Here is a 24,402-nt window from a genome sequence, read left to right on the forward strand (position 1 = left end):
AATCTAAGCAAACTTCTAAGAAAGGAAAGGGCACTACCATGCTTTCTTTGTGCTGTTCCTGGGACAAAGCCTCTGAAATGATAACACCCAGGAATTTAAAGTTGCTGACCCTCACCACCTTTGATCCCTAGATGAGGACTGGCTTATGAACCCCTGGACCTCTGGTTTCCTCGTAATCACTTCCTTGGTCTTGCTGACAATGAGTGAGAGTTTGCTGCTTAGGCACCTCTCAGCCAGATTTTCATTCTCCCTTCTATATGCTGATTCATCACCAACTTTGATTCAACTAATGACCGTGGTGTTGTCAGTAAATTTAAGTATGACTCTGGAGCTGTGCTAAGCCTCACAGTTATAAATATAAAGTATATAGAGCAGGGAGCTAAGCACACAGCCTCCTGGTGCACCTGTGCTGAGGAGATGTTGTTGCCAATCCAAACCTACTGGGGTCTGCAAGTGGAGAAATCGAGGATCCAATTGCACAAGGAGGTATTGATGCTTACTGATTAGTTTTAAGGGGATGACAGTCAATGAAGAGCATCCTGAAATATACATCTTCACTCTCCAGGGACGAGTGAAGAGCCAATGAGATAGCATCTGCTCTTGACCTGTTGTGATGGTAGGCAAACTAGAGCAGATACAAGTTGATCCTCAGGCAGGAGTTGATATGTTTTTATCACCAAAACCTGAAAGAACTTCATCACAGTGGATGTAAGCTCTACTGGGCAATAGTCATGGAGGCAGGTTACCATGTTCTTCTTGGGCACGGGTATAATTGAAGCCAGCTTGAAGTAGGTGGGTACCTCAGACTGCAGATGCAAGAGGATAAAGATATCAGTGAACACTCCAGCCTGTTGATTTGAACAGCTCTTCAGTACTCACCTATCTACCCTGTCTGGGCCAGGCGCTTTTCGTGGGTTCACCCTCCTGAAGAATGCTCTCACATCTGCTTCAGGGACTGAATTCTCAGGGTCATCAGGGGCTGTTGGAGTTCTTGAAGGTGCCTCCATATTTTGTAGGTCAAAGCAAGCATAAAAGGCATTGATCTCTTCTGGGAACAAAACATTGTTGTCCAATATTACCATTTTACATGTGAGATGGCTTACCAGAGTTCACATCTGGATCCCTTGTACTTTATTTGCTTGCCAGTCCTGAACACCATGGAAATGGCTCTCAGCAATTGTGAACTTCTTGATCAAGGGCAACTTGTTAGGGAAGACTGTAAATGATTTTGTGTGAACACTATAAAGTCCATGACAAGTGTGGTGTATTCATTCAGACCTTCCTGATGAACCCTTGAACATCCCACAGTACCCTGCCTCGAAGCAGTCCCATTGCTATACTTCCACCTCCTGTGATCACCTAATCATTATCCTTACTTGTCAAGCCTTGCCTTGAAGCCTCTGCCTGTATGCAGACAGGGGGATGACAGCTAGATGGTTAGATTTCCTAAAATGTGGTCTAGGGTTGAATGGTTGGCATTTCTTTTGGTAATATTGCAGTGGTGAAGTATGTTGGGGCCCCTGGTGCTGCAGTTGATGTGCTAATGATTATTGGGCAGAGATTTCTTCAAGCAAGCCTGGTTGAAGTCCCTAGTAATGATATGAAAGGCACCAGGGTAGGCAGTTTCTTGGTTGCTTATTGCTGCACTCAATATCTTGAATGTATGCTTAACTTTGATGAAATGTAAACTGCAGCCATGATTACTTTGGAGAACTCTCTTGATAAGTAGAACAGATGCTACTTAATCATTAGATGTTCCAAGTCAGGGGAACAAGAGTGAGACAGCTACGTCCAAGCACCACAACGAGTTTATCATGAAACCCAGACCTCCACATTTTGCCTATTCCAGATCAGCAGTCCAGACCATCTGATGCATCAAGAAGCCCTTGGTCTTACCGATGTATGTGGCGTGTATGAGGTCAGTCATGAAGTGGATAGATTACAGCAGCAGAAGACCATGAACATACAGAATTACACTCAGTGACCAGTCATTAGGTGCCTTCTGCACCCAATAAAGCGGCCACTGAGTGTAGAAGGCACTATAGCACCAGTTCAAAGAGGTGAAAGTTGCTTTCATACCTAACCAAATATTTGTCCTGCATGTGTACATAATAAAGAACTTCATTTCCCAGTGGGCAATGCGGGTAGTTCGCCCAGAGCCAGAAATGTTGTGGGTGAACTTGTCACACGTGCTCAGAGCTGGAGTAAAAAGCCGTTGCCGTAAATCTGTGAATAAAATAGTTCTGGTGTTTTTACCCACGCTGTTTGCCTTTACAAAAAACTAACATAACATGGTGTCGGAAGTCTGCGTGAGGTCTTAGTAAGGAGTGTGAGTGAATACAGCGAGTGATTAAGAAAGAGATGCTAGATACAATGGGGGATAAAAAGATGCGACGTGTAACGGTGAGGCTGGCCAGCGAGGCAAAGCAGCACATTCTGAACAGAAGATCACCAAGAGATTCAAGAGAGAGAAGCATGAAAAATCAGCAATGGATAATCTCCTGCACCTATACAGTTCACTGGCAACCTAACTGATAACTGGAAATGCTTCAAACAGCGATTCAAAATATATTTAACCGCGAAGAGAACTGGAAGCATGGATAGAAAATTGAAGGTGTCTACCTTTCGATGAGTAATTGGTGAAGATGCTATGGATGTCTATAAAGAGCTTTAAAATTGATGAGACAGCCTTTACATTTGGATATCCTGATGCCAAGATCTGAGGAGAATTTTGTTCCAAGTAAAAACATCACCTTTCAGAGATACAAGTTATTTTCCTGTGAACAGAAAGAAGGTATTAGCTTTGACCAATACTTAGCTGAGTTTCTCACACTGAGTAAGTCCTGTGTTTTTGGAGATTTGTGAGACTCACTAGTCAGAGACAAAATAGTTTGTGGAATCCCAGATAATGGGCTCAGAGAAAGATTGCTCCCAGAGAAAGATTTGATGTTAGAAAAGGCTGCGAATATGCGTAGGGCAGTGGAGACTACACGAGCACCAACTAAGAAGCTGCACAGAGCAGAAACAACAGTGCCTGCTGTGAAAACAGAGGGGCAAAGCACAAGGCGTTTCCCAAAGCAACAGGATAGCAAAGAGGTAGGCTCTATCATAGTCCCAATCATCAATTCCCTATCTTTCTCGTAATTTCCTTTGATTGTGCCATGGTGCCGACCATTAATTTCCCATTTGCTTCTAATTCCCTTTGATGATGGCACACCTGGTTTTCATCAAGACCTGCAGCATAAGAACCCCGGCATTACAACCAATTGTCGCCAGATTGTTGGTTTTGCCTGTGTGGTAATTAACATTTCCCGGCTGCTTGGGATCGTGTGTTCTAAGTTTTGCCCCAGTTTCAAGGTTTACTCATGAAACTCTGTCTCTCTGTGTCAAGACTCCATGTCAAGATCCCTCCTGTCTGCTGTTCAACGGTCAAGTCCACAGAAGCATCCTAACTCAATCTCCGTATCGGTGTCCTGCATTTGGATTCGCTCCATTCGCTCATTGCAACAGAACGATCTGGCCACCATGGACCCAGTGGATATGAATACCCTGCAACAAGCCTTCGCCAGCCAGAGCTCCCTACTGCGCCTGCACGATCAGCTTCTCCAGGATGTCATGGAGAACCTCTGTTCCCTGTCCGATAATGTAATGAAGATCGGTGATCAGGTGGACCATATATCCGCTCATTTTACCCCATCCACTCCTGGAACTCTGTCTAATGAGCCCAGACAGCCTGAATTGGAACCCCACCCCCCCCCCCCATGTGTTAGCAACAGCCCCGCCAAGGGAGCCTCACGTACGGGTGAGTCCAGCAACTTCCGTGCTACCTGCTCCCTTCAGCCAAAAGGGAAGACCCCCCAGTAGAAAGGGGGACCCTGGTGAGCCAGACAACATTCCCTTCTGTCCCCCGAACCCAGATGCAGCTTGAAGCCACTTTGCGTTACAACCAACAGTCCCTGCCTCTGCTCGCACCAGCGGACTCCGACGCTGAGAGAAACTTCTTGGATGAAAACTTAGCTTTCCATGCCGGAATTCCTCATGAGCCATTGAGTACCCCCCGGGAAGCCTGGGCACTGGATGGTAGACTACTAGCCCACTGCACAGAACCCCTGCCTCCCCTTCTCTCCAGAAACCATTGGGAACAGGTACAATTCAATTTAATTTCCTCTCCTCAAGCTCCTATAGTCCTTGGGTACCCCTGGTTAAGCCGTCATAACCCCCACATTGACTAGTCCACTGAGAAGATATTCAGCTGGAGTTTGTTTTGCCATTCCACTTGTCTTCAATCAGTCCTTTCCCCAGTGGAGGTCACCACGACCTCGTCCGCCTCTGAGCCCCACAACTTATCCAAGGTTCCCGTAGAGTATCACAATCTGAGAGACGCGTTTAGCAAGCAACGAGCTCTTTCCTTGCCTTCACATCGCCCTTACGATTGCACAATTGACCTTCTCCCAGGAGCCTCTCTACCCACCAGTCGGCTGCACAACCTGTCCCGACCAGAAAGGGAAGCAATGGAGGCTCACCTAAAAGACTCCCTCACGGCCGGCATTATCCGACCCCCCACCTTCCCCTGGAGGTGCAGGTTTCTTCTTTGTGGAGAAGGAGGACGGTTAACTGCGCCCCTGCGTTGGCTACCGTTGCCTGAACAGCATCACCATAAAAAATAAGCATCCCCTGCCCCATATCAACTCTGCTTTTGAGCCCCTTCACGGAGCCACCATCTTCTCGAAGTTGGATCTACAGAATGCCTGTCACCTGGTCAGGATAAGGGAGGGAGATGAATGGAAAACAGCTTTTAACACCTCCCCCCCCCACGGTCATTTCAAATATCTGGTCATGCCATTCGGTCTCACCAATGCCCCTGCTGTCCTTCAAGCCCTGGCGAACGACGTCCTAGGGGACCTTATTAACCATTTCATTTTTGTTTATTTGAATGACATCCTAATCTTCTCCCGCAGTCTTCAGGAAACCACCCACCATGTCCGTCAAGTTCTTGAGGCTTTTGGAGAACAAGCTATTCATTAAGAAGTGTGAGTTCCATGCCCGTTCTGTCAGTTTCCTGGGGTACATGATTGACAGTGGGCAAGTGAGGATCCTGAAAAGAACTGGGCGGTGGTGGAGTGGCCAAAACCCACAACACTCAAACAACTCCGGCGATTTCTGGGGTTCCCAAACTTCACCGGTGCTTCATCAGGAATTACAGCCGGGCGGCAGCACCTCTTACTCAGCTCTCCTCTCCTGCAACCCCATTTCACTGGACCCCCGAAGCAGACTCCGCCTTCTCGGAGCTGAAAAGGTGTTTCACCTCCGCTCCCATCCTGCTCCAACCAGACCCCTCTTGCCAATTCACTGCAGAAGTTGATGCCTCTGACTCTGGGGTGGAAGCAGTCCTCTCCCAACGCTCCGTCCTGGACCAAAAGCTCCATCACTGCACGTTCTTCTCTTGCCGTCTATCCCCTGCCAAATGGAACTACGATGTTGGGAACCGGGAGTTGCTGGTCGTCAAACTCACCTTGGAGGAGTGAAGGCACTGGCTGGAGGGAGCTGTACATCCATTCATTGTCTGGACAAACCATAAGAACCTCCAATACATCCAAATTGTTAAACGCCTTAATTCCTGCCAAGCCTGTTGGGTATTATTTTTTGGCTGTCTCAAATTCACCCTCTCCTATCGTCCGGGTTCCAAGAACAGGAAGCCAGATGCTTTCTCTCGTCAATACGTCTCCGAGGAGGGCCTTCTTAACCCCGATTTCATCCTTCCACCATCCTGTGCAGTGGCTGCCCTCAACTGGGAGATCGAATTCAGAGTCAGAGAGGCCCAGCGGACTCAACCAGACCCAGACATGGACCCTCCAATTGCCTCTTTGTGCCTGACACTGTTCAGTCTCAAGTTCTCCAGTGGGGGCATATTTCTAGTTTCGCCTGCCATCCCAGAATCAATCAAACTCTGTCCCTTCTGAAGTGACATTTCTGGTGGCCCATCATGGATGCTGACACTCGCACCTTCATCTCTGCCTGTTCAGTGTGTGCCTGTGGAAAAGCCTCCCATCGACCACCTGCTGGGTTGCTTCGTCCCCTACCTGTCCCTGGCTGCCCTTGGTCCCACATTGCTCTGGATTTCGTCACTGGACAACCCCCTTCACATGGGAACACTGCTGGATTCACCGTGGTGGATCACTTCTCCAAAGCCGTGCACTTCATAGCCCTTCCCGAACTCCCTACAGCCCGTGAAACAGCCAACCTCCTTGTCCTTCACATCTTCCGCCGTCATGGAATTCCCTCAGTAAGTCTGTCTTCCGGTTTCTGTCCACAGACTAACGGTCAAACGGAACGAACAAACTGGGATTTGGAAGCAGCACTGCGCTGCATAACAGAGGACGGTCACAAGGATGATTCCAGGAATTAAGGGGTTAAGATATAAGAAGCGTTTGGCAGCTTTGTGCCTGTACTCGCTGAAATTTAGAAGAATTCAGAGGGTTCTCTTCGAAACCTATTGTATGTTGAAAGGGTAGATATAGAGAGGATGTTTCCTATGGTGAAGGTATTCAGAACTGGAGGACACAGCCTCAAAATTGAGCAGCGACCCTCTAGAACAGAGGTAAGGAGGAGCAACACACACAAAATGCTGGTGGAACGCAGCAGGTCAGGCAGCACCTATAGGGAGAAGCGCTGTCAACATTTAGGGCTGAGACCCTTGGTTAGTCCTGACGAAGGGTCTCGGCCCTAAACATCGACAGCGCTTCTCCCTATAGATGCTGCCTGACCTGCTGCATTCCACCAGCATTTTGTGTGTGTTGCTTGAATTTCCAGCATCTGCAGATTTCCTCGTGAGAGGTAAGGAGAAATTAATTTTAGCCAGAGAGTAGTAAATCTGTGGAGTGCTCTGCCACAAACTGTTCCTGGGTATATTTAAGGCAGAAGTTGATTGTTTCCCGATCGGTCAGGACATCAAAGGATATGGTGAAGAAGCAGGTGTATGGGTTGGGTGGGATCCAGGATCAACCATGATGGAATGGTGGAACAGACTCGATAGGCTGAATGGCCTAATTCTGCTCCTATGTCTGATGGTCTTATGGAAAGAGAAGCAGAAACAGTATTATGACAAGACTGCAAAAAGCCGACCAGTACTGAAGCCTGGAGATCAAGTGTGAACCCGAGTTCACAACTCTGGAACATGGTCCATGAAACAATTCGTGCAAGAGGTAGTTGCCCCATATTCCTACCAGATCCAGACATAGTGAGCAACACTTCTGAGAAGGAACTATGTCAACCTACGACCACAAGATCCAGCCCATATCTATGACACATCATCAGCCGATGTAAAGAGTAAACTTGTTAATCAGAATTCAAACTATTAAATATTTTGAATATTAATTCATCAAATACAAGCAATGCACCGGTGGAAACATATAGCAGACAAAAAACGTTAATAAACCCATTCAGAGACTGATTGAAAGTTGCTAAGTGAAAATGGGACTGGCTTCAACAAGTAAAAATCTTTTATGCAAAGGATTATTGTTTCTTTCACATTTCTGAGGACATGGTATTGTACTTGTGTTTAGGGGGAAGATGTGTGATTATGTGTACATAATGAAGAACTTCAGGTCCTAGTGGGCAAGGTGGGTGGTTTACTCAGAACAGGAAATGACATGGGTGAACTCATCACATGTGCTTGGGGCTGGAGCAAAAGCCATTGCTGTAAACCTGTAAATAAAACAGTTCTAGTGTTTTAACCCACAAAAAACATATATAACACTGCAAACGACTGCTGAAGAAAAGGTTGCACAGAGATTTGGTCAGTTTAGGAGAGTGGGCAAAGAAATGGCAGATGAGATACAATGTTGAGAAATGTACGGTTGTTCATTTTGGAACAAGAGATAATAGTGTGAAGATTATTATTTAGATGGGGAGAAAATTCAAAAATCGGAAGTGCAAAGGGACTTGGGGGTCCTCGTACAGGATACCCTAAAGGTTAACCACCAAGTTGGATCCGCAGTAAGGAAAGCAAATGCTATGTTGGCATTCATTTCAAGAGGAATAGTGTATAAGAGTAAGGAGATGTTGATGAGGCTCTACGGGGCACTGGTGAGACCTCATTTGGAATTCTGTGTGCAGTTTTGGGCCCCCTATCTTAGAAGGGATGTACTAATGTTGGAGAAAATTCATAGAAGATTTACAAGAATGACTCCTGGAATGCAGGGGCTAACATGTGAGGAGCATTTGTCGGCTCTTGGACTGTATTCATTAGAGTATAGAAGAATGAGAGAGGATCTCATAGAAACATTTCAAATGTTGAAAGGGTTGGACAGAGTAGATGTGCAAAGGCTGTTTCCCTTGGTGGGTGAGTCCAGAACAAGAGGCCACAGTCTTAGAATTAGAGGGTATCCATTTAAAACAGAGATAAGGAGAAATTTTTTTAGCCAGAGGGTTGTGGATTTATGGAATCCCTTGCCACGTACAGCTGTGGAGGCCCGATTACTGAAGGTGTTTAAGGAGGAGATTGATAGGTATCTAATTAGTCAGGGTATCAAGGGATATGGAGAAAAAGCCATAAATTGGAACTAGATGAGAGAATAGTTTAGCTCATGGTGGAGTGGTGGAGCAGACTCGATGGGCCAAATGGCCTACTTCTGCTCCTTTGTCTTGTGATCTTTTCAAAACGGATCATCCAGTCATCACGATGTTATTTAGTTCAAACATTTCCTCCATTGAAAAGTGCTTCATAAGTTGGAAAGCACTTTGGGACACCATAAGGTCATGAACAACTATTTCACTTTCCATTCTCAAGTAATCAGTTCATGTCTATCAACTTGTTTGCACTTATTCTTTCCTCCTCAGTTTATGGGACCATTGTGATATTCCAGAAATTATGCTGTAAACCGGAGTTGTGAATGAGAGAAACAAAATCCCAGGTGTCATCTTTGCTTGACATGCCAGTGGAAAAGTGAACTGTGCTCCCTGGAAAATTCCACCAGATACTAATGGACCTCAGATTATGTAAATAAGGAAGATTAAACTGCTTATGTGGATCATTTCCAGAATCTAGCAAATCAATCTAATCTTCACAGAATCATGAGGCAATCACATGATTTTCAAATGAAAAAGTTTTCTTTCCAGTACATCCTTGTTAAGATGCTAGCTGCACAGCATTAATACTAGAAGTTAAATTGTCCATTAAAAATGGTGCTAAAATAGTGTTTTGTGGGTGACCCCTACCAGTCTGCTTCAGAGATTTTGGGTCTTTTATAGTGCTGTGTCCGTGTATCTTTGAAGTTATGGTGGCATGTAGCAAGTATGTACGTTTATGTGTGTGTGAATGTATTACAGGTTTCTGATGATTAATGAGAGGCCCCTGCTGCTGCAGCTCCCAACAACCCTATGCACCAAATGAATCCTGTGGTAATTGACATCATATTGCACTTCTTAAGATTCAAGATTGCTTACTGTCATTCTTCAGTACGCAAGTGTTAATGGAGAACCAAATGATTGTTACACCAGATCCAAATCAGCATAAAGAATCACAATAAGTATAAAGAAAACAATAAATATACTGTTAATACATATGTTTATCTTATATACATAATTATATGTATATAAAGAAATGCTAGGTACAGGAGTATCTCTACAGAAGATGAGTCGACAGGAATTGATAAGGTAGTGGTGGTGAGGTGTGGCGGGGTGGGTTAATGGGTGGAGGTGTTGATCAGCCTGGCAGCTTGGGGTAAGTAACTGCTTTTGAGTCTGGTGCTCCTGGCGTGGATGCTGCATCGTCTCTTCCCTGCTGGGGGTGTGACAAACAGTCCATGAGCCAGGTGGATGTGAACCTTCATGATATTGCTGGTAACTTTCTGTGTAAATGTCATTGATGGCGAACGGTCTTGCGCTGGTGATGGTTTGGGCGGCTTTAGCTACCCGTTGTAGGGGCCTGCTGTCCACCACCGTGCAGTTTCCGAACCGCACAGTGGTGTAGCACGTTAGGATGCACTCCATTGTGTATTTGTAGATTGTAAGTGTTGATGTGCATAGTCCGGCTCTCTTCAGCACCCTCAGCACATAGGGACAATTGTGCAATTAACACAACCACTGCTGGAAGTTATCAATAACTGAGACCACTGACAGTATGGGATGGCGGCAAATCCTTGGGAAAGGTACTTCATTTCACTGATGTTGACTTTCACATCTCAGCAGAAATGCATTCAGAGAAACAGCCTACACACTCAGGAATTTGGAAGCTGCCAATGGACAAAAGAAAGTGGTGGTGAGAAAAGGGGATACAGAGAGATCAGTAGCAGAACCAATGTCCACCACCTTGGTCCCAATGCATTCAAATCTGGTTAAAATCCCAGTTATCAATAACATCACTACTGCACTTACACACTTATTGCGCTCGCTTTTAGTTGGCATGCCAGTGGATAACTGAAATTAATTTGCTGGAAAATCTTATCAGACAGCAATGGACTTCAGATTATGTCAGCAAGAAAGGCTGAAAATTTAGTAGGAAGCTTGAGGATTAGGAAACCGTAAAAAGGAGAGAAAAGATGAAATATGGTCAGTGAGCCAGTAATATAAAAGAGGATACCAAAGATTTTTCCAGATATATAAGAGTAACAGAAAGGTGAGAGTGGATATTGGACCACTAGAAAATTGTAATGAGGAGCAAAGACATGATGGGCGAACTCAATAACTATTTTGCGTCAGTCTTCACTGTGGAAGACACCAACAGTATACCAGAAATTTGAGGATGTCGGGGGCAGAAGTGATTGCAGTCACTATTACTAAGGAAAAGATACTTTGGAAACTGAACAGCTTGAAGGTAGATAAGTCACCTGGACCAGATGGGCTATAGCCCAGGGATCTGAAAGAGGTCACTAAAGAGATTGTGGATGCATTGGCAGTGTTCTTTCTAAAAATCACCTGATTCTGGAATGGTACCGGATGACTGGAAAATTACAAACGTCACTCCACTCTTCAAGAGAGGAGAGAGAGAGATAGGCCAGTTAGTCTGACTTCAGTGGCTGGGAAGATGGAGTCCATTATTAAGGGTGAGGTTTTGGGGTGCTTGGAAGCACAGGATAAAGTAGGCCAAAGTCAGCATGGTTTTGGGGAGAAGGCAGGAGAATGGGGTTGAGAAGGTTAATACATCAGCCATGATGGAATGGCAGAGCAGACTCGATGGCCAAATGGCCTAATTCTGCTCCTATGTCTTATCATCTCATCTCTCCCTTGAATACATTTTATGATGTGGCCTCCCCAGCCTTCTGAGAGCAATAGATTTCACAGATTCACCACACTCTCCTGTGTATCCTTGACTCTCCCATTAACGATAGCATCCTCTCTAAGTCAACTCCATCCAAAACATTTCAATATCCGGTAGGTTTCAATGCAATCCCTCATACTTCCGAACACCACTGAGTACAGGGCCAGGGACAGCAAAGGCTCCTCATATTTTGAGCCTTTCATTCCTGGGGATCATTCCTGTGAACCTCCCTGGACCCTCTCCAGGGCAAATACATCCTTTCTTAGATACAAGGCCCAAAATTGCTTGCTATATTCCACATCCAATACAGTATTCAAACATTGGAATTAAACCTAGAGATAAGCCACATTGGTAGTTAATGGTTTCTGTGAATGGGTCTCAGACTGTAACAGGAAATAGTGATGAGATTTAAAAAAGTGTACTATGTTTATATCTTGGAAAAGTGTGTAGCAGATGTGATCACTCAGGCTGAGGACAATCACCACTATAGATCCGATGGATCCTGAGGTAACAGTAAACTGATCCTACAGATGTGGATCTGCTGGAAGAAGTTGTGGAAACTATCATAAGGAAGAGCTGCCAGAGTAGTCTTGTGTTGGGTGTTGATGATCCAAATCACTGAGGATACGGAAAGGCAGAAAGAAACAGATCTTACTTGCTCATAGGAGGGAGCACTGACAAGGATCCAGTTGACGCAGAGATATTGAGGCCTAGGTCTTGGAGCTTATTGGTGAGTTTTGAGGGATGATAGTATTGAATGCTGAGCTGTAGCCAATGAAGAGCATCCTGACGTATGCATCTTCACTGCACAGGTATTCCAGGGTTGAGTGAAGAGCCAATAAAATGGCATCTACTGTTGACTGAGTTTCAATGATTCTTCATCTCATGTTCTCTATATTTATTTATTTATTATCATTATTTTATTTTTTGCTTTTGTATTTGTACAATTTTTTGCATTTTGCATATCAGTTGTTTATCCACCTTTGCTGTGTGCATTTTTACATTTATGTGATTGTGTTCCTTTGTATTTACTGTGAATGCCTGCAAGAAAATGAATCTCATGGTAGCATATGGTATTTAGATAGTATGTATTTAGATAATAAATATACTGTGGACTTTGAACTTTGAAGCTGAGAATCAAGGTATGAGAAAGAGATCAGATGATGCTGATAACCACCTGTTCATGGTGTAAGAAGTGAGATGAACAACAGACTTGGATTGATTTGCTTGTTGTGGAGCATCAAAGGAGATTGAGGGAGAATACATGAGGAATGAAAACAGCCCTGCCAAAGCAGTATAAGTCCTGAGAGAATGAATGAGGCTACGAAGGGTAGGAGAAAATATTTGACTGAATTTTATTCAATATAATTTATACTCTGTAATGTATAGTCAAATCAACATGATCTTACACAACATTGAAAACCACAACCAAAAGGATCATTGGGTAGACTAAAGCAATCATGAACTAGATATCATTTCTATCTTTCTCTTCCAAGATGAATCAGACAAATTGTATCCTCATTCATCAGTCTCACAGGGGATTTTTCAGCCACACAGCACTAAAACTGTATGTTTCCACCTCCTGAACATCTTTAACCAGTATTTTGGCTGAAACTCATAGCTACTGAAACCTCCATCCATGGCTTTTTGTTTTAATGCCAGTAACTCATTATTCCAATTCAATGTAAATTGACATCTTGTTATCCATTACACCCTCCTGTCTTCAGACTATGCAGATTCACAGTTATGCGAGGAACCTATTTCTACCAATGTCTGCTTATATGCATCCACAACTTACAGTTATGCAAGAAGCACCGCTTTCCCGCTAATACAAGTCACGAGCGCATGCCTCACAATCTCACTCCCGCCAGTCTCACACTGGTTTTGGCAAGGTGTGGATGTATGATCTTGCACTCTTAAACTTTTGTTGGTTTTATCTACAGTGCAGTGATTTTGTGCTTGAAATATTTAACTATGCCTCCTAAGTGTCCGATGTCATGTCCTGGGCTATCAGCCGAGCGGCAGAGAACCGCTTTCACACTTGAAAAAAAGTTGGAAATTATAAACAGCGCGGCATCAGGTAAACTAACACAGCTCTGGGATGCTGCTGCCGGGAACAGAATCTTGCTGCCTGGCCTGCTTTTTCCAGCATCTGCAGATTTCCTCGTGATTGCCTTGCCTTTAAAGTTCTTTTGTTGCTTGACAATGCGCCAGCCCATCCTAAACATTTGGACAGCATTCACCCTAACATAACAGTGCGTTTCCTGCCGCCTAACACAACATCACTGATTCAACCACACGACCAAGGTGTGATCCACATCCAAGGTGTATTTTTTTACGGCAAACTATCTCTCAGATGCTGCAAGCAACAGACGATTTTGAAAATCCCAGGAGTTTACCAACGGTGAGGGAATGGTGGAAGTCAGATCACTTGGGACAAATGGCGATGGACATGGACCCAAGTTTAGAACAGAGTCAGCATTTCAGTCGTTCCCTGCCATTAACCCTTCTTCCCTACAAGCAAATTTATGCTGAAAAACAAAATACTGCCAAGCAAACAACCCTCACCACTTTCTTCAAACCGGTGTTATCTCCTGCTGCCGGCAGTTCTTAGAGTTCTGTGAGTCTTCCTTCACCCCTTGCTGTGCTTGATATGATCCTGACAACCACAACCATCCACCTTATCCAATGTAAAGCTGCCCGACACCACAACAACCACTCATCTCCTGGAGCGAACACACCTGCCACTGTTGGTGAGCACTGTACACCCTAGTATGTTAACTTTCTATAATTTATTACATTGAATATTACCTTAAATTGATTAAATATAATACAAATATTGCCTTCTGGTACTGCTTTTGTGTCATATTTTTATGAAAATATGAATAAATTACAGATAAAACATATTTAGAAAGCCCTCTGGAACGCATCCCTATTTTCTCCATTTAAATGATTATTCACATTATGCGATTTCACATTATGTGTCGGCTACGAGGAACATACCTCCCGCATATAACGAGGATAAGGTGTACATGAAAATCTGTGAATGCCTAAACTCTACTCTCCAAATCCACATGATCTGGTTCTGGTTTACCCTTCATTTATTATGCTTTCTTACATAAGGCAGCTGCTGATTAACAACACAGTTCTAAAATTCTCATCTGTGCTACATCGTCCAATTAATTTTGAAATCTACTTCAACCTTAGGCCTCCTAGATTTGCAGACGACACGAAGTTTGCAGACTTGTGCAGGATTCCCTAAAGGTTAATTTGCAGGTTGAGTCAGTGGTGAGAAAGGCAAATGCAATGTTTGCATTCATTTCGGAGTCCTGATGAAGGGTCTCATCCCAAAACGTTGACTATTTATTCATTTCCATAGATGCTGCCCGACCTGCTGAGTTCGTCTAGCTTTTTGTGTGTTTTGCCCCCTAGATGTCTGATTCCATCTACTCTGCATCTCTGATTTTAATCATTCTGCCATATGCTTTCAGCAATCAAATCAAGTTCGCAAATTCATTCCTTTGTTCTTTGTCGTTAATTCTTAAAATATACCTCTGATTACATTTCCGGGAAGCTTTTTGGAATGTATACTGAAGGCACAATTTAATTTACATTGCTGCAGTTTTGCAGATGTGATAGGCTTGAGGAGTCATGCTTAGTGTGATAACCTTACTTGGCTTTGTGGCCAAGTTTGCAGATGGTACAAAGATAGATGGAGGGGCAGGTAATGCTGATGAAGCAGAAAGGCTACTGCAGGACCTGATCAGATTAGGAGAATGATCAAAGGAATGGCTGACGGAATACAGTGTTGGGAAGTGTATGGTCAGGCACTTTCTGTAGAAGGAATAAATGCATGGACTATTTTCTAAATGGAGAAAAAATTCAAAAATCTGAGGTGCACAGGGGCTTGGGAGTCCTTGTGCAGGATTCCCTGAAGGTTAATTGGCAAGTTGAGTTGGTGGTGAGGAAGGCAAATGCAATGTTAGCCCAATCACAAGCAAGAAAAAATCTACGGATGCTGGAAAAGCAAGCAACTCACACAAAATGCTGGAGGCATGCTGGATACGCGGAGACAGCACACCCAGAGGCTGCCTTCATTGTCGCTGGTGACTTTAGTCGAGCGTCGCTGATGAAAGCCTCTCTGAAGTTTTGTCAGCACATCCAGGTGAGCACTTATGGAGATAAAATACTTGACCACTGTTACACTCCCTTCTGCAATGCTTACAAAGCTCTCCTTCGCCCAGCTTTTGGAAAAATCAGACCACTCTTCAATCCTGCTTTTGCTAACATACAGGCAGAAGCTGAAACAAGAGGCAGCCATTGTTAAAACCGTCCATGTTGTTCTGACCAATCGGCCTCCATGCTGCAGAACCGCTTCAATGACGTCGACTGAAATGTCTTCCATGATGAGGATGTCTCTGAGTTAACAGATGGAGTCACGGTTTCATCCACAAGGGCATTGATGATGTTGTTCACCAGAAGCTGGCCAGGGTCTTCCTGAAACAATAGTTTCAATAGGATCAATAGTTCCGTGCGACTAGCACTTTCTGCACAACATCGAGCTTACATCGCTGGTGGTCAACTAGAGCTCAAGAAAAGCAGCTATGATCTGCGCAAAGCTATCAAGGCTGCAAAACAACAATGTAGGGAGAAGATTGAGTCAAGATTCACAATCACTTGCACACGTGACTTGTAGCAAGCCTGCATACCATCGCAGACTTCAAAGCCAAATGTAGTGGTGCTGCAAGCATCCCCTTCTTACCCCATCCCTTATTTATTTATTCCCCCCTCCTTTTTTTTCTCTCTCTGCCCTCTCACAATCACTCTTTGCCTGTTCTCCATCTCCCTCTGGTGCTCCCCCACCCTTTTTCTCCCTAGGCCTCCCATCCCATGATCCTTTCCCTTCTCCAGCTCTGTATCCCTTTTGCCAATCACCTTTCCAGCTCTTAGCTTCACTCCACCCCCTCCTGTCTTCTCCTATCATTTTGGATTTCCCCTTCCCCCTCCTACTTTCAAATCTCTTACTGTCTTTTCCTTCAGTTAGTCCTGACGAAGGGTCTTGGCCTGAAACGTCGACTGTGATTCTTCCTATAGATGCTGCCTGGCCTGCTGCGTTCCACCAGCATTTTGTGTGTTACTTGAATTTCCAGCATCTGCAGATCTCCTCGTGTTTGCGTTTTCAAATACAAATGAGAGATAGTTTTGAAGAAGGCAAAGATAGACTAACTGCAAAAAGGATGGAACTCAGCACTTCTTTTCAAATAAGAGACATTTTAAACATCAATATATAATGAAGACTAGCAATGTTGTAAAGTGAAGAGATTGCCCACGTAATAACAGGCAGACACGTTCACCAAAGACTTCATTGAATGTTATACCACAGAGGGAGAAGGGGTTCAGCTGGAAAAAGTTTGTTTGTTCATTGGCACAAACAGAAGACTGAGAGGAGTGAAATCGGCAATTGGATCCAAGAAAGGGAACTTGGTCTGCATAGTCAGCGCAGCAGATGAATGTGCTGCACAAAACACAAGACAATATATATTCAGCCTTCCATTTGATATCTAGTTTTTCTCCTCTCCTGATGGTTCCATGAGCACCCATGCCCCCTCTGTAGCTTTCTTAGCACCGGCTCTTTATATTTGTGTCGCAGACTTTCACAACTGGGTAGCTTTTTGCAAGAATATTATTTCTGTTCTTCATGTTACCAACATTGAAGACAAGGTCACTTTAGCAGACATTTTTGCCTCCACAGAACCCACTAAGGTACCTTGAAATACATAAATGAAAATTGTTTGCATTTTAATGTTACTTCTCCTAATGATTGTATTGGTGCAATGGCAGTGATCCTTCATAGCAATGGGGAATAGCAGATATATACTGTACATGCACATCAACAATGAACCTAGGCAAAAGGTAAAATAAATCTAGAAAAACTATCACAGTCCTATATAAAATGAGTATTCACTATCCAACAAAAATAATTGAATTTTATGGAATACAAGTTATCATTCTTCTTTTCAAAAATTCTCCACAGCCTTGCACCTTCCTATCTCTTGAATTCTTTCCACCCATAATTGTCCGAGGTAAACACTCTTCTCTAGTTTCCACCTCTTTGCCACCTGAAATTTTATTTGTTCCACCAGTGAGAGCTGGGTCTTTAGTTGCCTCAATCTTATGGAAATCCATTCCCAAATTCCTCTGCTTCTCTACCGCTCTCGCCCTCTTCAAGACACTCTTTAAAACCTACATTTAGAACAAGCTTTTGGGCATTAGCCCGAGCATCAAAATTATGCTTCCAAACAATTCTGTGAAATACATTTTAGTCCATGGAGTAAGTAGCAAAGTCTGCTTTATGTGGATTTATTCATTTGCAATGTAAGTACACATGTCTGCCACTTTTGTTTATCTTATTTATGGGAGATATGTTTCAGACCCTACTGCTACTGCCAATAAAATCAATGGGGAAAATTCAAGATTGTAAGGTGAGTCATTTTGATCTATTCTCTCTTCTGATACAGTGGGAGTGATCTATAATGTACCATACTGTTCACATACTGCATATTACATATATGTAATGATAGTATAGAAAATAATTTTCTTCCATTTCCCATGCAGCAGTGATGTTATTGGTCATGAGATTTAGATCCAAGAGCTGGACAATGCATATGCTAAGCAGCTTTCAATGTGTAAACTGACACAAATGATAGGATATACTTACTTTAAAAGTCTTTCTGATGTATAATAACTTTCACTTCAAATATCTTTTACACTGCTTGGGAACGTTTTTAGTTTTCAAGAAGATCATCTTGGGAAGGGATGCTGAAAATTGTGATGAGTGCATGGAACGGAGTTGCAGAACTTAAGACATACGTCATAAAAGCAACACGTTTGGAAGATCTTACTTGTCTCCGTGTTGCAATATACACACAATCCTCTCTTACTGATGTGCTTTTCAAAAGAGTGAAAGGAATTCTGGTCTTCAAAGCTAAGTTTCTGATCATGTACGAGCTAACTACCTCTCAAGGTATACCATTGTCAAAATCCATTTCTTTTTGTTCCAACTTAAACACATCTAAAGCTGACTCCTACAAAGGTAAATGAATTACTTTAATTATATACTTGCTCAATATAATTTAATAGACACTATGGCAACAGACCAGCCCTAAATAGCTCACCCACTTACAATGACCTAATGGCTTTATCAAGAACAGTGATCATATCACTGACTTTCAGAATGAAAGGCAATGGAATTAACATATGTACACTGTTTTATTTTACAGATTGGGAAATGTTCTACAATTTTATAACTCTTTACATAAGAAATGTTCAAAGAATTCCCATTATTGGAAAATATTTTTACTAACGGATCACTGGAACCTATTTCACCTGAAGATTGCATGTTCTTTGATGGAAACGCTGTTTAAGAAAATGGCCCAGTAAAGAGAGTTAACGATCTATTTATCTGTCTTTTTATTAATAATATTATTTCTTTAAATGTTTAATGAACTTTATGAAAGAAAGTTTTATTTTTCTCTGTTGTGTTATTTGATCAAAGGGTGTGTTTTTGTTTGATGGCGAGTGGACAAGTCTGTTCAGGCATGTGAGTCATCTATTTTATTTACTTAGAGATGAAGTGAGGAACAGGCCCTTCCAGCCCAATGAGCCACACCGCCTAGCAACCAACCCATTTAACACTAGCCTAACCACATGGCAATTTACAATGACCAATTAACCTACTAACCAGTACGTCTTTGGAATGTGGGAGGAAACCGGAGCACCTGGAGGAAATCTAAATGGTTCACAGGGAGAATGTACAAATTCCTTACAGATGGTGCCGGAATTGAACTCCTATATGTTCCGAGCTGTAATACAATCACTCTAACTGCAATGTTACCATGGCACTCTATTCTGTTGCTGACGTATTAAATTGTAAATAGATTTTTTTATGTGCTATCTATTGTTATGTAGGTGGTCTTTCATTCTACAGTCTAGTTGGTTGCCAGATATGTATCAGTTCGAGTTGGTCTCACAGTTTCGTCCACTTACCTCACTCCCTATTGGACGGAATGACAGTAAGGCGGTGAGTGCCTGCTTCGCCATGGATACAAGTTACTGACACATGCATATCTTTAAGCAATGGTCAATGGGCAAAGTCTCTCAAACCAATTATACTTAATAAGGCATTTGGGACTGACTTCAAACTTGTCATAAAGTGCTTCTTATAACAGCAGTGAGGCACACTTTAGCATTGATTAGGGCAGGCTATAAACCTAGCAGTTTCTTGTTACTTTTTACAGTGTCATAAACTCACTTTAGATTGCTAGCTATTCTCCACAGCGACTTAGTTGAATTACTAATGTGTTTAAATATTTTATGGTGTCTTTAATTCCCATAAAAGCATCAGAAGTTGTTCAAATAATAATCTGGGAAGTACTAAGATATAAACAGGATACAGTGATATTAGTCCTTTTATGCCATTACATTATTTTCCTAATAAAATATTTCTTTCTGAAATATGTTTAAAGAACTTACAATTGTGTTCAAAACACGACAGATACAAAAAGAAGCCAGCAGTAACAATGGGACAGTCTATACAAGATTGTCGATATAAAGATTACTTTGGATAAAAAAGGCTTTGCATAAAAATCTTACACACAGTCTCATTGATAGATGACATTAGCCAATTCATGCTGTGTAGGATCTCTTTTTTAATCCCAACTCTGCAACAATTCAGTTTCACCTTTGATCAAATATATTTATAGAAACAAACACCTGTTTCAGAGGAAAATATGATACACTTTCTTTTCTTGCTTAACAAAATAAATTAAATATACATGACTTTCTGTTTAAAATCTATATAGTTTTACACCAAAAAGGCTTATTTCTGTGATTAGTGTCTCTCTCTAATCCACATAAGCACTACTATTTGCTACAACGTCATTGCAAACTGATTGTATGGAACAGAAAGGTATGATCGCAGGTTAAGAGCGGAAGCAAAGCTCAGTTCACCTGGAGGCTCTGCTGGGGCAGCTGCTGGGCTGTGATGACATATCTTGACCCCAACTGATGTGGCAGATTGCCCAGCATTTCTTGTCTCTTCAGTGAAAGAGAGCAGCACAGCATCCACTTTTCCGCTGCCTGGATGAATACATATTTCATCCTCGCAGTCTCTGCCAGTTCACATGTGAAGTATTGTTCTGCTGTTCCATTCGTTCATAACGGCAGTGGCCAGACACAGTTATTTTGCAGGCTTTGTTTCAAACTTTCCACAGCACCCAGCAGACATCCATTTTGAAGCACTGACTATTTAAATCTGAATCAAGTGAGCCAGGAACTTGGTGTCGACAACATCTTTCTTTAAAACGCAAAGAACTTAATGAGAAGCGTCTATAGTGAGCACAGATGTATTTGTCTGTATTATTGCAAATATAATCTTTCTAATTCCTGTTCGTATTTCAAATAATTGTAATTATTTTTGAAATATATATAATATATAAATATTATTTGGTTTTGTTGAGGATAAGGTATTTTTGTTTTGGGATTTAACTGCATAAGTCAACTAGTCTCACAGTATTCAAAAATACCTCAAGTATAGTTTATAATTTTATATATATATATATATATATATATATATATATATATATATAAAATTTATCAGTACAAAGCAATTGTTCAGTACTTGGGGCAAAGTTTTTCATTAGTTGGACTGTGCATCAAAAGTTAGTTGCATTTCATAAGGTTTTTTAAATTGGGATTAGTGTGAGATGATTGAGTTATTGCAGTTTTATTTAAAACAAGTTAGGCATTGAGTCGATCTTTTGGTATGAATCTCTTCTAAAATATCACCTTGAATCATTCACTTCAGCCCAGGTTTCACTGCGTCCAAGTACACTCTCATTACTTGGGAATTTGAGAGTAGCTCCATTTTCCACTCTGTCTCCCAAGTTCCTAAGGAGGCCTTTGCCAGCTAGCCTTCAGCATACCGGCAGTGTGGGCTGACGAGAGAGGTCCTGCAGGAAGATGGAAATACCCCCGGTACTCCAGTGGCTCTGAGCTAACACTGATAGTGGATATGCTGGTGCTGGTGGACCTTCCCTTCGACATGAGAGTGCGTGTGAGTGTGGATGTCCGTGTAAATCTTCGGGTACATTTTCGGGGCCGGCGGCACACCCAGCGGAGGCCCTTGCGCCAGCAGGTGCTGCTGCTGAGCCACATATTCCTCATAGTTTATCGGAGTGACGCACTCCTTGTCCGGTGCCTGCGACACGCAGGTCCGGTCCCTCTGCTGCTGCCTGTGGATCGTGGCCACCGCTGCTGCCGGGCTTGAGCAAGGCTTCTTCTTGGTTTGGCATAGCCAAAGCAGGATCGTCCCGAAGATGAAGATAGCACCTGCAGGTATCCCGATGATTACAGGCCAGGGCAGGCTACCACTCGACGAAGTGGTCACAGGTGCTTTCGGGGGCTTGGGATCTGTCACACCAGGAGAGACCAGAAAAGACAAAAGGGTAAGGGGACAGGGGTGAAAAACAAAAAGACAAAGTTAAAACCAAGGGAAGAAATTCAATATAGATGACTGCAAATCCCATCCATTTTCGTTCAATGCTCATATTTTGTCATGAGATAATAACTGCCATCAAAGCATGCATCCATTGTTCAATTATAGAGTCAAAGCACCAAGTACGATGTGGCTATGGGCTTTTAACTGCAACTAGACCATGCTGACCATGGTGATAACCAAGCTAATCCCATTTGTCTGTATTGGCCCGCTGTGTTCCACCAGCATTTTGTGTGCGTTGTTTGAATTTCCAGCATCTGCAGATTTCCTTGTGCATGTACTTAGCTAAATGCCTTTTAAATGTTTTTATTATTTCTGCCTCAGCCACTTCCTCTGGGAGCTCATTCCAAATACCCATCTTCTCCACCCTGAGTGAAGAAATTGCCCCCTTGGGTCTTTTTAAATCTGCAGATTTCACCTTAAAATTATACCCTCTAGTTTTTAGTTCCTCTTCCCTAAGTATGTTGTTCACCCTGTCTATACACCTCATGATTTTCAACATCTCTATAAGGTCTGTCCTACATTCCAAGGAATAAGATCCTTGCTTGCCAGCCTTTTGTCTAAACTCAGGCTCTTGAGTCCTGGTAGAATCCTTGTAACTCTTCTCTGCACTCTTTTCAATTTAATGATGCCTTTCCTGCAACAGGTGGGCAGAATGGCACATAATACCCCAAAAGAGGCCCCAACAACATCTTGTGCAACTGCAACATAATGTTTCAACTCCTGTACAAAACCACCTGACTGATGGTGGCCAGCGTGCCACATGTTGCCTTCATCACCCAGTCTACCTGTGATGTCACATTCTGTGAACAACGTACTTGCACTCCTGGATTTCTCAGTTCCACAATTGTTCACAGATTTCATATTGGCCAAAGGACAGGAAACCAATAAGAAACAAGAAAAATCAGAGCAAAACATAGGACCGGGAAGCTGAGTAAGATTAGCTTTTATTTGTCACATGCGCATCGAAACATTGAAATATACAGCGAAATCCTTCGTTTGGGTCAAAGACCAACATGGCCCAAAGATGTGCTGGAATCAGGCGAAAAATATTGCCATGCTTCCGGCAGCAACACAGCATGCCCAGTCTCAGTCTTAAACAGTACACCTTTCGCAATGTGGGAGGGAACCGGAGACCAAGAGGAAAGCCGCACGGCTGGGGGGGAGAACAAACTAACAGCTTATAAACGTTGTCAGAAATGAATGGCTGATGCTGTAAAGCATTACACTAACTGCTAGGCTACCACCTTTCACACTTGGTGCATCACTGGAAGTCAGGGCGTGAACCACACTTACGATTGCTCATGGAACTACCAGTCTGACATGCGGTCAGTGGCCACTTTATCCGGTCCACCTCTACACCTATTCGTTAGTGTGTATCTTGTGAAATAAGTCTCATGTAGATATCACACTCTCTAAGCTTTGTAAGACAGAATTATTAATAAAATTACAGTGGCAATGCAGACCAGATCAACTTTGAATGACGCTATCCTTATTTGAAGTGGCTTAATCTGTTTTAAATCATTACCAAGTTCAGATGCCTTCTCATTAGAGTGGCATTAAAGCACAGCTGAGTCTCTCAGTCACTAATTATTGAACCTAATTTGGTTTAATGATGCTAAAAGCACAGCAAAAATAGAAAGAACTTGGAGACAAGTACTAAGTCCCATCTGACTCACTTTAATCTTCAACATGACAGTTTGTATCTTGTTCAAATGAGAAGTTATGAGACAGGCTGGTAATTCTGTTGATGGACATGTAAAATGACTTGCATCATTGGAAGTCAGGGCATGAGCTGTATTTACAATTGCTCATGGAACTACCAGCCTGACATACAGTCAGTGGCCATTTCATTAGGTATATATGTACACCTACTCGTTAATGCAAATACCTAATCAGCCGATCGTATGACAGCATCTCGATGCATAAAAGCATGTAGACATGGTCAAGAGGTTCAGTTGTTGGACAGACCAAACATCAGAATGGGGAAGAAATATGTTCTAAGTGACCTTGACTGTGAAGTGACTGTTGGTGCTGGACAGAATGGTTTGGGTATCTCAGAAACTGCTGATATCCTGGGGATTTTCACCCTCCACAGTCTTTAGAGTTTACAGAGAACAGTGCAAAAACAAAAAAAAATCCAATGACCAGTGGTTCTATGGGCAAAGGCACATTGTTAATAAGAGAGGTCAGAGGAGAATGCCCAGACTGATTCAAATTCACAAGAAGGTAGCAGTAACTCAAATAACTATGTGTTACAACAGTGGTGTGCAGAAGAGCATCTCCAAATGCACAACATGCTGAACCTTGAAATGGATGGGCTACAATACTGGAATACCATGAACATACAAACATGGCCACTTTATTAAGTAAATGAGGTAGCTAATTAAGTGGCTACTGAGCGTATACTTTAACAAGATAACCGACACAGGTAAATCCCTTAGAAATGAGACAACTTCAGGGCAAATAATCTCGTTTTCTTCTCCCACATCTGCTAGTAATCAATAACCTATTAAGCTTTGTAAAGGCCAATTGTTAGTAGGACTGAATACACAGTTGAGTAAAGAGAAGAGTGATCAAGCTGAAGAGT

At 42.7% G+C, this 24,402-nt stretch overlaps 1 protein-coding gene across 5 annotated transcripts in view; it reads right to left on the reverse strand.

The window, feature by feature from the left end:
- The window catches only part of LOC132391879 (fibroblast growth factor receptor-like 1), a 329,539-nt gene that overhangs the window by 7,288 nt on the left and 297,849 nt on the right, over positions 1–24,402 (reverse strand). For 4 of the 5 annotated variants that reach the window (XM_059965615.1, XM_059965613.1, XM_059965614.1 and 1 more), the window contains exon 7: positions 18,715–21,727. The exons of the other annotated variant lie outside the window; for it this stretch is intronic. In XM_059965615.1, coding sequence (XP_059821598.1) covers positions 21,312–21,727 — 416 coding nt within the window. In that variant the 3' untranslated portion in view covers positions 18,715–21,311. Of the gene's footprint in view, positions 1–18,714; positions 21,728–24,402 lie in introns of those variants that run through there. 5 annotated transcript variants of the gene reach the window in all.

This window comes from Hypanus sabinus, chromosome 3 (assembly GCF_030144855.1).
Source record: "Hypanus sabinus isolate sHypSab1 chromosome 3, sHypSab1.hap1, whole genome shotgun sequence".
Classification (NCBI taxonomy): Eukaryota; Metazoa; Chordata; class Chondrichthyes; order Myliobatiformes; family Dasyatidae; genus Hypanus; species Hypanus sabinus.